The sequence below is a fragment of the Halichoeres trimaculatus genome, unplaced genomic scaffold, assembly GCF_033239565.1.
Source record: "Halichoeres trimaculatus isolate MK-OKI-2021-1 unplaced genomic scaffold, fHalTri1.1 fHalTri1_scaffold_12, whole genome shotgun sequence".
In the NCBI taxonomy this organism is placed as follows: domain Eukaryota; kingdom Metazoa; phylum Chordata; class Actinopteri; order Labriformes; family Labridae; genus Halichoeres; species Halichoeres trimaculatus.
In genome coordinates this window covers 5,094,423-5,110,326 of record NW_027437190.1, presented here as the reverse complement: position 1 = coordinate 5,110,326, position 15,904 = coordinate 5,094,423, and the positions used below count along the sequence as shown (strand labels likewise).

Here is a 15,904-nt window from a genome sequence, read left to right as displayed (position 1 = left end):
ATATTCTTTTATTGATCCCCCAGGTTTTTTTGTTTTTGTTTTTGTTTTTTTGCCACAGCAGCTCACAGAAAAAGTGCAAAATGCAATGACAATAAAAATAGTGTAATAATAATAATAATAATAATGATTATTATTATTATTATTATTATTATTATTATTATTATTATTATTATTATTATTATTATTATTATTATTATTATATAGAATAAATTGAAATTGAAAGAAATATAGAAAAGTAGAAAATATTTCTATTAACATATTAACATTAAAACAAATTAGGTACAAAAACAAATTAAGTATAAATGATGCTCATAAGTTATGGGATCAGGGAAAATGTTGCTATAAAATCTAAGCTTGACCCATAACCCTTTCTTTTTCAGGTTCAAAGTAAAACTGCCTCCTAACAAGGAGTGAAATCTAACTTCTAAAGAAACCTGAAGGCTGAAAAAAAAATGAATGATGTTTTTCCCTTTTCCTAGGTGTGACAAATAACTTGTGCACAGACAACACATTATGGCTTATTTAATATGGGGTGGGCTTGAGGTCTGAACTGTGAACCTTATGAATGTAGCACCGATCACAGAAATGTGTCTTCTTTTATCTTTGCAAAGTCTGAGCCATGTTCCAATTAATCCCATACATTCATACTTAAATCATTGTCCTGAACAGACTTTATCTTCACAACATCTTTCAGAGAGTCCATATTTCTCTACATGTCTCCTCACTGCCTCTCCTTTTCATGAGTCATCAAGCAGTAAGGGGCACCAGGAAGCATTGTATTCTGGGATTGATTAGCAGCAGGATGTATGGTACAGACTTGAATCAATGCACATACACATGTAAAGACTTACGGACATATCAAGGAGGCGTGCAGTCTTTGTTCATACGCTCTGCTGTATGTATGTATGTGTGTTTAAAAGCATGACATAGCCCCGTAAACATCAGCTCCTGTCAGGATTCTGCTCCTTACCAAAACCACAGCCGGGAGAGCATGTGAAGCAGAAACAACTCCTGGGCCCCACTGGAGCTGGTTCCTGCTATTAGAGGCCATCACTCAAGTGCAAATTGACAGAGAATATGAGCAATGTGAAGCCTGGCGTCTTGAGAGATGGCTGTTTGAGTTTTGTGATATGACTGCCAGCGCGTACATATCACTGAGCCGTGCCATGTGAAGTGGACCCTGTGGTTGAATGAGAGAAGTGAGATAGTAGGAGGCTGTAAATCTTCGTGTGACACATATGAGTTCATGGAAGTGTGTGTCTGTGTGTATATTAGTGTGTTTGTGTGTGCATTTGTAAAAAACTGTAACCCCTTTCTCACAAACCCAGCTGTACGGAAAGATGTGAACTCATGTCAACTCATGAACATATGTCCAGTTTTGCACTCAAGTTAAGCTGATGTGTGAGTGCAACAGGGATGCAGGTTTTAATGCTCTGTGCTTGTTATTGCTGGACCCAGCTGCACGTTTAATGCTTTCTTTAACTGTTTTGGTAATGCAAAGTAGTTAGAGCTGATCCCTGCAAAAGAAACACAATGAGTAGTAAATAAACCTGAATGCAAACAAATTTTTTTAAAAAGTCTCCCAATCCAAGGGGTGTTGGGCTAGTTAATGTTTGTTTACATTAAAGTGACCTCCTGAAAAAATGGTACCATTAAGCATATTCTTTAAATGTTACATTCATGTGCTTAGCAAAGAGGAAATGCTTTATACAGAAAAAACACTACCTAGTCCTACCACAGGTGTCACTACAATCAACACTAAAGGAAAAATCCTCACAAAGCCTTTGAAATAATGGAAAATTTGGCCATCAAACTTGACCCCAGTCTGTTAAAACAAAAATATCCCCTAATACCAACAGACATTTCTTAAAAAGGAGCTTGTAACAACACGACCCTTCTTAAGTTGGTGTTAAAACACTCAAGGGGGGAAACTTACAGGAAACTTTGAAACCCTGTCGACAAAGCCAATTGTAGTAGACAAAAAGTATATTTATTGAATGAAACCAATAGAGTCCTGGGAGACAGTATTTAAATAATGAAAAGTTTGCCCTTCAATCAGAATAAATGCAATGGTCTCCTCCTCGCTCCCGGCGCATGATGACAATGTAATGTAAAAATCTGCCTAAATAATGCCCTCAAACACAGTCTGTTCTAATCCTAAATAATATAAAAATCCAAACCCAACAAAAATTAACCTCCTCGTCCCTCTTGAGTCAGTTTGAATTGTCTTTGGCACAGTTTTTGTCCACGTTGCCCACAAACGGAAAACGCTGAAATCCTCCCAAAAAAACAAAGGTAACCCACACAGAAAGAAAAAAAACCCAAACCCCAAATTTCATGATCAATCAACAAAAAAAACACTGGTACACCAGAAAAAATTCCAAAATAAAGACGATCTCACCACCGGAAGTAACGTAAATCCACACAGGGCATTCTGCTCCTGGCGCACACTCCTGGTCCCCGGGAGAGAAAATCAATTGGGATCTGCTGGGATGTTGGATTGGCACCTTCCAGTAACCACCCTCCGTTTTGTTATTTTTTTAGTTTATTGCCCCTTTTTTCGGACAGTTTGTTACTTTTTCTTTCTTGTCTTTCTTTTTCCCTTACTCCAGGCACACCTGTTCTATTATTTTTTCCTTGTGATCCTTCTCTTCCCTGACGCCACATCCTCCCTTTATAATTTTGTCCTTATTTCCAATTTTTACTCAGACACAAACTCAGACATAATGACAATAGTTACCCCATCATATCTTTACATTTTTCTTACAGGGATTCATTTCTCATCAAACAGCAAACCAACCCTTCATTTCGTTGATTGCTCTTTCGTTAATTTCATTCACTGTAATTCTTCTCTCATTTATTTTATTTTTTTTGGTGACACTGTCACAATCTTTGATCCAATGGGGACAATTTCCACGTAGCAAGTGCTTAATGTTGAAATGCTGGGCCCTAACCCCTTGTGTTAGTGACGCACACAAGTCCTATCTATAACCTCGAAATCCTTCAAGACCTGTGTGGTTTCCATGCTGATGGCACATCTCCATTTATTTCAATGGGTCAAAAATATTGGAAAAGGTTGAAAATTTAAAAAAAGAATAAGGGTTAAAATGTGGAAAGTACGAAGACACGTCTCCTGAACATGCTGAACAGTTTGATGATGGTGAAAACTACAAACATTTTTGGGAGGAGTAGTGAGCCAAAAAACATATCAAAAAATATGAAGTTTATTAAAATCACAGAATTTCTATCTGGAGACATGCTGTGTGCTCAGCTTTTCAACATAATAACAAAACAGCCTAACCTGAAACGTAGTTAAATCAAATGCAATAAAACAGAAAGTTATTATCTGCTTATCTGTTGTCTTCAACCTATGACATGATCTTTAATGCGTTATGATGAAGTGTGTATTGACTTTCACAGGCTGGGTGGTGGGATCTCTGGAGATCCTGGGCAGTCCTGCCAGCCTGGTGCGCAGCATCGGTAATGGAGTGTCTGACTTCTTCCGGCTGCCATATGAGGGTCTCACCCGTGGGCCTGGAGCCTTCGTCAGTGGAGTGTCCAGAGGAACCACCTCCTTCGTCAAACATATCTCAAAAGGTAACACAGACCATCATTTGGTGAGCTTTCTGTTCACAAACTCAGCCTCAGTAGATTAAATCCTGAAGGTTTAAACATGTTCTTTTATTTTGGTTGCCATCGCTTAATGTCATTTATTGAACATACTCCAAAATGTGTAATGAATTGTTCTCGCAGTCAATGGTTGCAACACAGCTTATTGTTGAAAATCAAACACAGTGTTGAGGATGATAATTTGAGACTTTTGAACCCTTTACTTTTTAAAACAAGATGTTAATTTGTCACGTTTCCGCTCAGGCACGCTGACATCCATCACCAACTTAGCAACGAGCTTAGCCAGAAACATGGACCGCCTGTCTCTGGACGAGGAGCACTACACCAGACAAGAGGAGTGGAGACGCCAGCTACCAGAGAGCCTCGGGGACGGACTCAAGCAGGGGCTGTCTCGACTTGGCATCAGCCTGTTAGGTTTGTGAGCCAGCTCTTACCAAACACTCACACACACGGTCCCAAATGCCTCAGAATTAGTCTGCATGGTGTCACTGGAGGACTTTGCAACATCCCAGATCAATTATTTTATAGTACTGTGGGAAACAGTTTAGTCATCAGTAATTAATCAAGTTATTCTCCATCCAGCAACTCAGGTTTTACCTCATGCCCCCTTCTCCAAAATGCAGGGAATATGTTTTTTTTTTTTTTTACAAGTTAAGGAAACAACAAATGTACAAGTTTGTTTTTAAACGATAAAGGCAGAAGGACACTAAAGGTTCCTGATTGACTCAAAGTGGGCAAAACTTGTCTTCATAATGTTGGGACTGCATCTGCTGTTTCCATGCCACAGAGGATAATTTAGTCTGATTTTTTTTTTTTTTTGTTCTTCTTCGTGGAATCATTTGAATGTGTCGTTCCTCCTCTGGAAATAAAGTCAGTTAGAACTGAAGAAGAACCGCTCTTCCTTTTCCTCACAGGAGCGATCGCAGGCATCGTTGACCAGCCCATGCAGAACTTCCAGAAGAACTGGGAAATCCAGAGCTCAGCAGGAAGCAAAGCCAAAGGGGTCATCTCTGGAGTGGGGAAAGGCATTGTGGGGGTTTTCACTAAGCCCATTGGAGGAGCAGCTGAACTGGTGTCCCAGACTGGATACGGTGAGTTCTGGGTTTATTCATCCCAGGTGTGAACAGTGTGACATTAAACCTTAATCATAGCCCGACCCCTATGTAACAGACATAAGCATAACTCACCTGTTTGAGCTTCTTAGCCTACTGACAACAAAAGTTATTGAATGTTAGAGGAGACATCCCTGCACTTTAAAGACTTATCTGTGCAACTCAACTTGGGTTCTTCTCAGAACCCTTCAAAGGTGTTCACCTTAGAGTAGCCTGGGAGAGTTTTAGTGTCCGTGAGTCCTGAAAAGTTACCAGGTTGCTTGGGTGCAACCTTATCCTGGTGGTAAAATGAGTCTGTCATCAAGTTCTGCTTGTTTTTGCCATTGATATGCTCAAGTAGGGCCGGACAGATGTGGATTTTTGAGGCCGATGTCAATTCCAATATTTGGCTGAAAAATATTCAGATAATCAGTCAACTAATTTTAAGAACATGTAATGAATATAACTTCTTCTTTTCTGGCCCCTTAACATTCACAACCTCAAAGATATGAATTACAGACAGAACATTTTACTGTTTTAAAACACTTTGTCCTTTAGTATTTGTTGAACTTTACGACAGAGAGGAATTTTCAGGTACAAAAACATCCAAAAAAGTATTAAACTGAACAACTCAAAGCAATAATTTAAGTTGTTTGGAACCTTGAGCTTGCAGTTGTTATGCTGAAGTCAGCCATAAGCCTGCAGTAACTTCTATCTTCCTGTTTGGAAAACATTTACCGCAAATTATTATGACAAGTATTATGTTTTCACTATTGTTTACAAAGATTAATTGTGATGTTTCTGTGAAGAAAGATGAAATTCTGTTTCAAAATCAGAGTTATATTAATGTATGCTAACCGCTAACCATTATGTTTTCTAGATTGTTTTGGTAGATCAGGAGGTGTTTAACATGTTTAATATATTGAATAGAATCTCATGTGAGAGTGTATTGTACATTTATTTGTGAGTTCCATTTTACATACAGGGAGTAACTTAAGCTAGGTTAGCACAACTTTAGCAATGCAACATGAACAAACACCATGGCTGACACAACGAAGCATGTGTAACTCATCATGACACATGGTAAAGAGAGTCAAACTGAAACAGGAGACATGTTGAGTCATTGTTGATTTCACAACATCATTATAAAGTTACCTGCTCTTACCTTACCTTATCTGAGAAGACAGTGATGTGAACTGAGGGTTAAATGGAGTAAGAGCTTCATTTAGTGGACAAATGAAGAACATCATTCTGCCTGACTCTGATGCTGAACAGCATTTACAGTTTTATGAGAAATAAATTATATCAGCATAAAATCAGCTGAACTTCAGCTGCTGCTGATTATTTTAAAAAGGGCTGTAATTGGCTGATTAAATCAGCCTAGCCCTAATGCTCAGGCTGAAAAAATGTTCCAGTTAGAATATGTATCTAGTGACGTAGGGTAAGAGCCACAGTGAAATATGGATTTGATGATTGATTAAAGCAAAAAATAAATAAATAAATAAATAAATAGATAAATAAATAAATAAATAAATAATATTAAAAATGAAATTGAATGTTAGGAGAAAACATATTTTATAAGTTTAGAGTTGTAATATAAGGGGAATGAAGTCATAAATCAGGCTGGGTTTAGCCTGTGTGCTCTTTAAAAAGACCAGTGTCAGGAGTATCAGGAATATGAATTAATCGGACATTTAACTGGATCTGTCATGAAAACAGGAAGCTAGGCTCAGTTATGTAACCTCTATTCATCCTCAGCTGTTTATTTTAAGTTCACAAGATGATCCAGGCTCCTCATTTTAAAGCAGAAGGCTGGCTCATGTTCTCGTGTACTCATACATGATGTTTCAGCATTCGTAGAGATTAACCAAAGCCTGTAAATTTGTTTTTAAGAGCAGGGAGATGAGTGGCTCAGAGGATGGTGTGTTTAGCACTGACAGGTCTTGGCCCCATCCCATCACATAGAGGATGTGTCTAAGAAGCCGTGTCTCCCTGAAGTCCTTTTCAGCCTGACCACCTGAGCTCAGCCCAACACAAACATTTACACATACAGTACACCCAGCAGGACACATATCAGCCCTCACTTTAAAACCTTAAATAGAAAAAAAAACATCATTCTTCTGAAATAGCATGCAGACCTGCTCCACACATTAAAAAACAGGCTCAGATCAGAGCAGCCCAGCTCTGCTGTAATGACATCATGAGTGGATCTGACGGCGCTCTTTATAGCTCCACTTTAACTGCTTGATGACTTCACTTCAAGCTGCTGCTGCTGCTCTGCTGACAGCTTCAGAGGGATGGAGGAGAGCTGATCACGCACATCGGTTATGAACCCTCTCTAACATGCTCCCACAGAGTTGTCCTGATCAGAAAAGCTTCATTTGTTTTTATATGAATATGTGATTAAGTCTTAAAGCAACGGCGCTGGTTTGTCCTGTCAGTGCGTGTTTGGAGGAATTAACTAAGAATGAATTACTGCAGCACCAAGAAATGCACATCCCTGCCCTCACCCTCTGAAAGTCTGATTCACAGATCAAGCTGTTTTCACGACATTCAAGCACAAAGTGCTGCAGCTCTGTGCAGTTTGCTCCTGCAGTGACTGAGATGAGTCTCTCCACTCTGTGCTCATCCTAATGGAGATTAACTCTTTCCACAGAAATTATTCAACCTCCTGTAACAAAACTCTTTCTTTCTCAGTGAGTTCTTCACTCTTCATCATTTCAAACATCAAAATACTGACACAAAAAGATACTGTTTTATCTGCAGCACAGTTTGTAGAGCATTTAACTCTGTACCAGTGCTTTGAGAATCAGTCGCTGTCCTTTTGGGTCATTTGCACAGGTTTAGTGTGCATAAAGGCTACACGATCTTTTAGTGAACCAGGCCTAATGGCATGCTCAGACTTTTTAAAGGCCAGGGGCGAAAAGCCATCCAACAAGGAGGAAACCTCAGTGCGCAATTTTGCCACTCAAGAGGGCAGTTTAGCATGTTTCAACCAGGGAGCAGTTGGGAGTGTTTTGGCTACAAAGAGGGCACAGTGGAACTTTTTTCTTGGGCCTAAGAGTGCACTTTAGCACATTTCAGCTTCCAGGGTGCACCTCAGCATTGGTTCTGGCTCCAAAAAGGACAATTTTTTGGACTACAAAAGGGGGCACTGTAGCATGTGATAGCTCCCTGAATAGGGCATTTAGCATGGGTCTGCTCTAAAGAGGGCACCTTAGCGTGGGTTTTGGCTCTGAAGAGGGCACTTAAGCATTGGTTTTGGCTTTAAAGAGGACCAATTAGCATGGGTTTTAGTTCTAAAGAAGGCACTTTAGCACATGTTTTGGCCCTAAAATGGCACTTTAGCAAGGGTTTTGGTTCTAAAGAGGGCACTTCAGTAAGTTTTGGCTCCTTAAGAGGGCACAGTAGCATGGGTTTTGGCTCTTAAGAGGACCAGTTAGCATGGGTTTTGGTTCTAAAGAGGGGACTTTAGCATGGGTTTTGGCTCTAAAGAGGGGACTTTATAATGAGTTTTGGCTCTTAAGAGGGGACTTTACTATGGGTTTTGGCTCTAAAGAGAGGACTTTAGCATGGGTTGTGGCTCTAGAGAGACCACTTTAGCATGAGTGTTGGCTCTAAACAGGGCACTTAAGCACATTCATTAAATTTGAAGAAGGTATTTTGTCCTATGATTTGGCTCCCAAAAGGACACTTGGTCACACGCTTTGGCTACAAAGATGGCACTTTAGTATGCATGTTTTGGCTCCCAAGAGGGCACTCATTTTGTGGATCCCTTGAGTGCAGTTTCGGCTCACAAGACGCGTTTTGAATGTGAATGTGTTTTGGCTTCAAAAAGGGCACTTTAGTACATGTTTCAGCTCTGAAGAAAGTACTTTGTTTTGCATGTTTTGGCTCCCAAAAGGACACTTGGGCACTTGCTTTGGCTATAAAGAGGGCAGCTATGCATGCTCTGGCTTCTTAGAGGGCACTTGAGCATGTGTTAAGGCTAAAAGGAGGGAATTTAAGCGTGCGTTTAGGCTCCAAAGAGGGCATGTTAGCTTATCTGTGGCCCCAAAGAGGGCACCTTAGCACACGATTTGGCACTGAAGAGGGTACTTTGTCCCCTGTTTGGGCTCCCAGAAAGACACTTGAGCATGCACCTTGGCTATGAAGAGGGCACTTTAGTGTGTGTGTTTTGCATCCCAATAGGGCACTGTAGGAAGTTTGGGCTTCCAAAAGAATACTTTATCATGTTTTGGCTCACAAGAGGGCACTTAAGCATGTGTTTTCCAACAAATGGACCACCCCCTTGTGGCCCTCTTCTGTGCAGACCACTGATCAAGGCTGTTGTGTGCATAATGTGTAAATTATCCACTGTCATGAAATAAAAAAAAGATTATTCTGTGATAACAACGCTGACTGCTCTTCTTTGTGTCTTCTCTCGCAGGGATCCTTCATGGAGCAGGATTATGGCAGCTTCCTAAACAACTGTACGTGCCAACAGAGGAGAAGTCCGCTCAGGCCCCAAACAGCCACCTGAAATATGTTTGGTAGGTTCCTTCACTCCCTTTACTGCCTCCTCTTTTACTCTGGGAAAGCTTTTTGTTAGAAAACAGGAAGTGCAGTCTTACTTTATTCGTACTCTTTTTCTACTCACCATACCTTTCCCCCTGTACCTCGCACCATTTTTGCTGCCTTGTGAAAAATGTAAGGGGTCATTTCTGACAATTTGAACAAAGTCAAAGCCTGGAAAGATGTTTGACCTTGGTTCCACACATGGTAGCCAGACTGCCCTTCCTCACTCTCCTCCAGCCTTGTTAAAAGTTTTCTTGGGGGTGCTGCCAAAGCCCTCGCCAGAAATTGTTCCTGTACTGAGCTGAAGAAAGTATTTATGACATTTTAGACTGAAAATTTTGGTTTTCATAGCCATCAGGCATTGACATCATCAAGACATATTCACAGGACGTCACATTCAAGCCGTGAGCTTTTGAATGTTAGAGATGAAAAGAAATTTGAACGTGGACGCTGAGATAATGCTCCCCAGTGGTTTTATCCATGCTGCTCTGATGTCAAACTGGTTTCCATCATGCATCCATCAATTATTTTTACAACTACAGGTAGCTGGGGGGGTCAGGCTATTTGAACAGTGTAACACTGAACAGAACCAATCAGTCCCTACTGCGGCTGCTTCGACATCTGCTCTGCAATTTGAACACCTGCCTCTGAAAGTAAACACGCTGTCAGAGGAACATGAATGAAGACCTTACTCCTCATACATATTTCCTTTCTGAACATGTGTGTAAGAGGACCCACCCAGGGAATATAAATAAGAGGATAGCAGCGTGCTCTGTGTGGTCTTCTGTTTAAAAGAACATCAGTGGTAAGGAGGGCCTGTCCTGAAGTGTATTAATGTTCACACATCATCCATCCATGCAGGGTGAGAGCTCTGTGAGTGAGTGCGGTTTATGGTACATTTGAAGATTGAGGATGATGAAGTGTAGTGTATTGTACTGCAGTGTAAACTGTTGCAACAGTAACCTTGAAAAGTGATCAGATTACTCCTTTAAAAAGTAACTTAGTTACCTGCACCTATTACTTCAAGGTTTCCCCTACCATTATATGGGGGCGGGGGTACCAGCCCCCTGGAAGTGAAGCTAATTTTATTTTCCATATAGCACCAGATCACAACACAATTTAGAGAAACCCCTCTTATTAATCAGGTCTAAAATTTGGCTCTTTTTGATAGGCTAAATGTTGTTTACATAATTGACATGATTAGATGTTGTTTGTACCTCTCATTCACATTTCTCTATGTGCTCCCTTGCACACAGTGAAGTTCTGCCCCAACACGCTCATGGACACTAGGGATAGACCGATATGGATTGTTTGGGGCTGATACCAATACTCAGTATTGGTAGGCAAGGAGGCCTATGACTGATAATTGAAGCAAAAGTAATTTGCGGTCAAAGTGAAAATATTGGCGGAAAAATTTTGAACAATACAAACTTGAACACTTAACTGTATTTAATGCCTTCAAGCATATGATTATTAAACAGCTCCCAGGCTTAGCAGCATGTTTAATAAAGTAGAATGAAACTTAAAAAAAAATAAATAGCTAAAGTTTTCTACAGTAAATAAAATTTTTCCAAATTTTCAAAGAAACTGCAATAAAACTGGACAGAATTGAATTTGTGCTGCCTTTTACAGGCATGTTATGAAGCTGAATTAATTTTCTGTTCAGTTTTACATGACTTATTTTAAGTATTTTGACCATCTAGGGCTTCCATAGGGTAGACAGAGAAATTCTGTGCAAAGAAGCATCAACACGCAGCTCCTGAATGTCTGCAGCTTAAAACATTTCTTATCATTTTTAAGAGGCAGAAAAATGTAAACCTGTGGATATTGATAAGGGGAGTGATTTTTGTGTCTGTGAAAGTTAAAATAAGCTCATAGACAGTGAGATAGTCACAATGCTAATTGCGTTAGCCCATCAATGGGATTTTCCATTGATATAAACATTAAGCTAGCGGACTTTTGCTAACTAAAGCTAGCAGGTTAAGAATCACTTTCCTTTGCTTAGTTAGGCTGCGTATTTAGTTTGCTATCTGTTTTACTGTGCTTTTGTGTATTGAGTCAAAATAAATGACCAAATCAACAATGATCTCTTTTTTTACTAAGAACCGTTTAGCAATCTGCCCAGCAGAGCACTTTCGTTCAGGAAGGGGAGAATAGAGTTCATTACGATTTTTCTCTCTGTCTCTCACACACACTTACTTCTACTATGACTATTTCCATATCAGTATTATCAGCACCTTGATTTATGTGATCAATGGACATGTCTGGAGGAACTGACAGTGAGCCGAGCTGCTGCTTTTGTTAATGTTCTGCACACAGCTTTCACTGCTGATTGGCTGTCACCCGAGCCATGGCTCTTCTGGTAACCAATCAGATGGTACTGTGGGTGGGACAGTGCTGGGAATGGGAATGGGAAGTGGTAAAAAAGGGAGCCACGCTGTCCACTCTGTATACAGTTTATACTTGTCCCATTGGTGACTTCACTCCCCAACACAAAGAAGGAAGCAAATTTATCTTTTTACTACAGAAAATGACAAAAATGGTAACGCACAGTGACTTGACTAAGTATCTCAAATCTGATTGGTTTGAATACAGTAACTCATTAGATCACTCACTATGGAAAAAGTGGTCAAATCAGAATATTGTCGTTAAAATAGAGTAGTATCATGTGTCTCAGTCAATGATTAATGAGATCTGCCTGCTCTGCTTTCTGACTGCAGGAAGATGCTTCAGTCTCTGGGCCGACCGGAGCTCCACATGGCTCTGGAGGTGACCATCGTCAGTGGGTCAGGTCAGCAGCATGCTGGCTGCCTGCTCCTCACCTCTGAGGTCCTGTTTGTGGTCAGCCTCAGTGAGGACACCCAGCAACAGGCCTTCCCCATCACAGAGGTAACTGCTAAGAGCCAGTGAACAGGAGCAGGGCTCTACTTTTTAAAATCATCCCAACAGTGAACAGCTCTCTTTGCGAAACAGTGAGTGATCTGTGGAAACCTTGTTTTCTCTGCAGGTGGAGTGTCAGCAAGAGGCCGGACATCAGGACCAGCTGATCCTCACTTTACAGCAGCAGACAGTCGTCAGTGATACAGAGGTGAGATGCTGCTCAGAGGTCAGGGGTACAAACCTACATGGTTGTCCATCCTTTGGCCGGGGGTCCATTTTCATTCTGTCTCCACCTGAGGCTCTGTTTGTCTCAGCATCGTACACTGTTTGAATCATGACACTGAAAGGCCCAAACCAAACCATCTTGTCTGTTTCATAAAGTCTAAGAAAAATACATCTGGACTGTGCATTGGCTACTTGTTTAAAACTAAAGCTCTGAAAATTCTGCAGAAACTCTTCAACTCTTTCAGCTGACGGCTTTAAATGAATGTTTTTATCAGGATTTGAAAATGTGAGAGTTAAAAACACACACACCAGAGGACACAAAATGAGATTAAAATTATGAAATGGAGCAGAAAAGACAAAAAGTGGAGCATACAAAAGGTCCAGAATGCAGGATCAGAAATATTTGGGTCTAAAAATGTTGTTTGAGGTCAAAATACCGTATTTTCCGCACTACAAGGCGCTTCGGAGTATAAGGCGCACCTTCAATGACCTTCAATCATATATAGGGCGCACTGCATTATAAGGCGCATAGGATAGAAGCTACAGTAGTGGCTGGGGTTGCGTTATGCATCCACTAGATGGCGCTGCGCTAAAGGAAACGTCAACAAAACAGTCGGATAAGTCAGTCAAACTCAGGCTACATCCACACGGAGCCGCACATTTTCCTATCCCACTATTTTCTGTGCCGTTTTCAAAAAAAGTACGCTGTAAAGACGAAGCCGTTTCTGTCGTCCACAAAAGCCGTTTTCAGAGATCAGTTCCAATGCCAGACCTTTGGGGGGCGCTGTATTGCTCTAACAATAAACGAGAAGAAGCCCGGGCCAGCCTGTGAGCTAATGTTAGCACTTAGCAGAATTCCTCTTTACCGGTTCTTACCACTCACTGCTGTTACTTTGGCGATGCCCCCTGACTACAGTACCCAATATTCATCAATATTAATCAATATTAATCAATATTAATCCATATATAAGGCGCATCAGATTATAAGGCGCACTGTCGGCTTTTGAGGATATTGAAGGCTTTTAGGTGCGCCTTATAGTGCGGAAAATACGGTAGTCTGAACATGAAAAACAATCCTGATCAAATCCAGTTCGATCCTGACGTAGAAACATCCTGACATATTTAGCACACATCGCCTCCTAGTGGAGAACATCAGAAGCACATCAGAAGCAGAGTTTGCAGAAAACTGACCACTGATCATCTGATATCAAGAGAAACCTGAGAGAAGAGTTATTCCCCAATGATCATGTTGGGACTTGGCACAGCAGCCCGTGGGTTTTTTTGTGTCAGTGACAGGTTCAGTTGTTTCTCTGGTTGTGTTTTCTTTGAATGAATATGAGTTCTTTTAGAGTTTAAATCACTCCACTGTCTGTCCGCCCTCAGGGTGACAGCACTCGAGAACGCCTGTCGGAGCAGCAGTATCAGCGGCTGGTGGACTACGTTCTGCGGGCCTCCCAGTTCCTCTCCCCGTCTGCTTCGTCCCTCCAGCTGCAGCCTCCGGTGACGCTCGCCAATCCCCCGCCTCCTGTCACCAAATCGTACCGCTACGTGGTGGATCCTGCCTTCTCTAAAGTGTTTGTCAGCAAGTTTACCATGGTGAAGAATAAAGCCTTACGTATCGGATTCCACTAACACAAACACATATGAATACTTTGTTTGTTAAGCCTTAAAGAATTTTGTTCTGTTGCTCTGAAGAGATCTCTACATGTTTATGCAAAAAGATATCTGTGTAAGTAGAATAAGATTATTTTATCAGATTGTGTCCTAAAAAGAATTCTGAGAAAATATTTATGAAACATGGATTAAAAGTATTTTTTAAGGTCACAACAGATTCATGGTAATGACAGAGAGAAGGAAGTGGTTATCATCAGTATCAAACACTAAGAGACTGAACATTTTTTACCTCTTTGGACCAACTGTGTGTTCTCCTCCACACTTTTCTAAGACTCAGTCGACATGAAATCTCTTTAGTGTTTCCAGCTCGCTCAGATCTTCAACGTCTCTAAAACAACAGCCTGTAGTTTCTCAGTCTGCAGGGTAACTTCTTCTGTTTACACTCTCCCTGCAGTGATGGTGTCTTGTGCCAATGTTAAGTGCAATATTAAAAACGAGTTGATGGACACCAGAGATACCAGCTGTCGACCAAAATGTTTTTTTAGATGATGTAATATATTTGTTGAAGAATAACACTGTGCTTTGTAACCCCTCACCGGAGCCAACTCTTTGTGATAACGCAGCCATGTGGTTTGCCTTTAATATTGTTGTAGCATCAAGCTCCATGTATGATGGAAGTCTAACGCCTTGAATGTATGTCCATGAATAATATATGACTGGAGAAAGGTTTTAATAAAAAGAAAGAAAGAAACACTGTGTTTTATTCTGTCATTTTGGAGTTAAACTTTTGACATCCAATAGACCTTTTTAAACCAACATCATTGAAAAGATGCTCATGCAATTTGGTAACAGAAGTGTCAAACGAGTTAGTGTTCTTTGAACTCTGACTTTAAACTGAGCAGCATCAAAATGTCTGATTGTTGTGTGGACAGTTGGAGGGCTGGTAAAGTTAGGAATAGATGGGGTTTTACTGAGCAATCAGAGTTTTGAAACAAAGAGTGACTGCTAACTGCCAACCCTCAGTTGAATAAGTCACTAGCTACGTTTACATGCAGTCAATAGCTGTGTCCCAATTCAGGGGCTGCAGCCTACGGAGGCTGTAGCCTTCGGAGGACCCGGCCTTTACAGCCTGCGAAGACCGCAAAGGCCGAACTGAATTGAGACGGTCTGGTCTACGGAGCATTTCCTGTTTGTCACCCTCGACGTCACACAGCACCGCCCTCACCTGTCAGGCTTACATAAACACACGTAAACCAAAACCTCACATTTAAACAGGATGATTTTTACTATCTTTTTATTACTTTGCGTTGTTATTATTATTATCATTATTATTATCATCATTTTTATCATTATATCATTTGTATTATTATTATCCCTATTGATAGAGTATAGATCTACCATTTACATGAGAGTAAGACAACAATGTACATTTTCAACATTTGATCAAGTGCTGGGGGGATGATAAATAAATAAGTATAAAATAAAAGCTGCTGAAATGATTTAATGTCTTTTGTGAATTCCCTGTAAAAAATACATAAATAATTAAATAAAAACTCCAAGTAAGTTTTTTTCCCAAGAGAATTTACATTTATGGACATATTTTTATAAAATAATGAGAAGATTCATAAAGAACTGTTTTTCCACTGTATATTACTTGAAAAGAGCCCAAACAACACATTTTCACACAGAAAAACAAAATATTCCTTCACGTTTTAAAAACACAATCACATAGTTGTTGCCAGAAATCCTTCATATCTGTATAAATCAGGACTCCTTTTGGAGTTCGGCCGTGTCCATCATGTTCGGCATCCATACGCAATGAATCTTGGGATATGTGAGGCTATGAAGGATTCACCAAACCCGTCCTTCGCGGCCCCCGAAACGGAGGACAGATTCGTCGGCCGCAT

General features: G+C 40.5%; 1 protein-coding gene across 3 annotated transcripts in view; it reads left to right on the top strand.

Moving 5' to 3' along the window:
• Positions 1-14,738, top strand: part of vps13b (vacuolar protein sorting 13 homolog B) — a 411,975-nt gene extending 397,237 nt beyond the window's left edge. For all 3 annotated transcript variants that reach the window (XM_074682783.1, XM_074682782.1, XM_074682784.1), the window contains 7 exons: positions 3,421-3,597; positions 3,874-4,044; positions 4,545-4,721; positions 9,151-9,253; positions 11,999-12,167; positions 12,286-12,366; positions 13,767-14,738. In XM_074682783.1, coding sequence (XP_074538884.1) covers positions 3,421-3,597; positions 3,874-4,044; positions 4,545-4,721; positions 9,151-9,253; positions 11,999-12,167; positions 12,286-12,366; positions 13,767-14,015 — 1,127 coding nt within the window. In that variant the 3' untranslated portion in view covers positions 14,016-14,738. The remainder of the gene's footprint in view (positions 1-3,420; positions 3,598-3,873; positions 4,045-4,544; positions 4,722-9,150; positions 9,254-11,998; positions 12,168-12,285; positions 12,367-13,766) is intronic.
• The last annotated feature ends 1,166 nt before the right edge of the window (positions 14,739-15,904 follow it).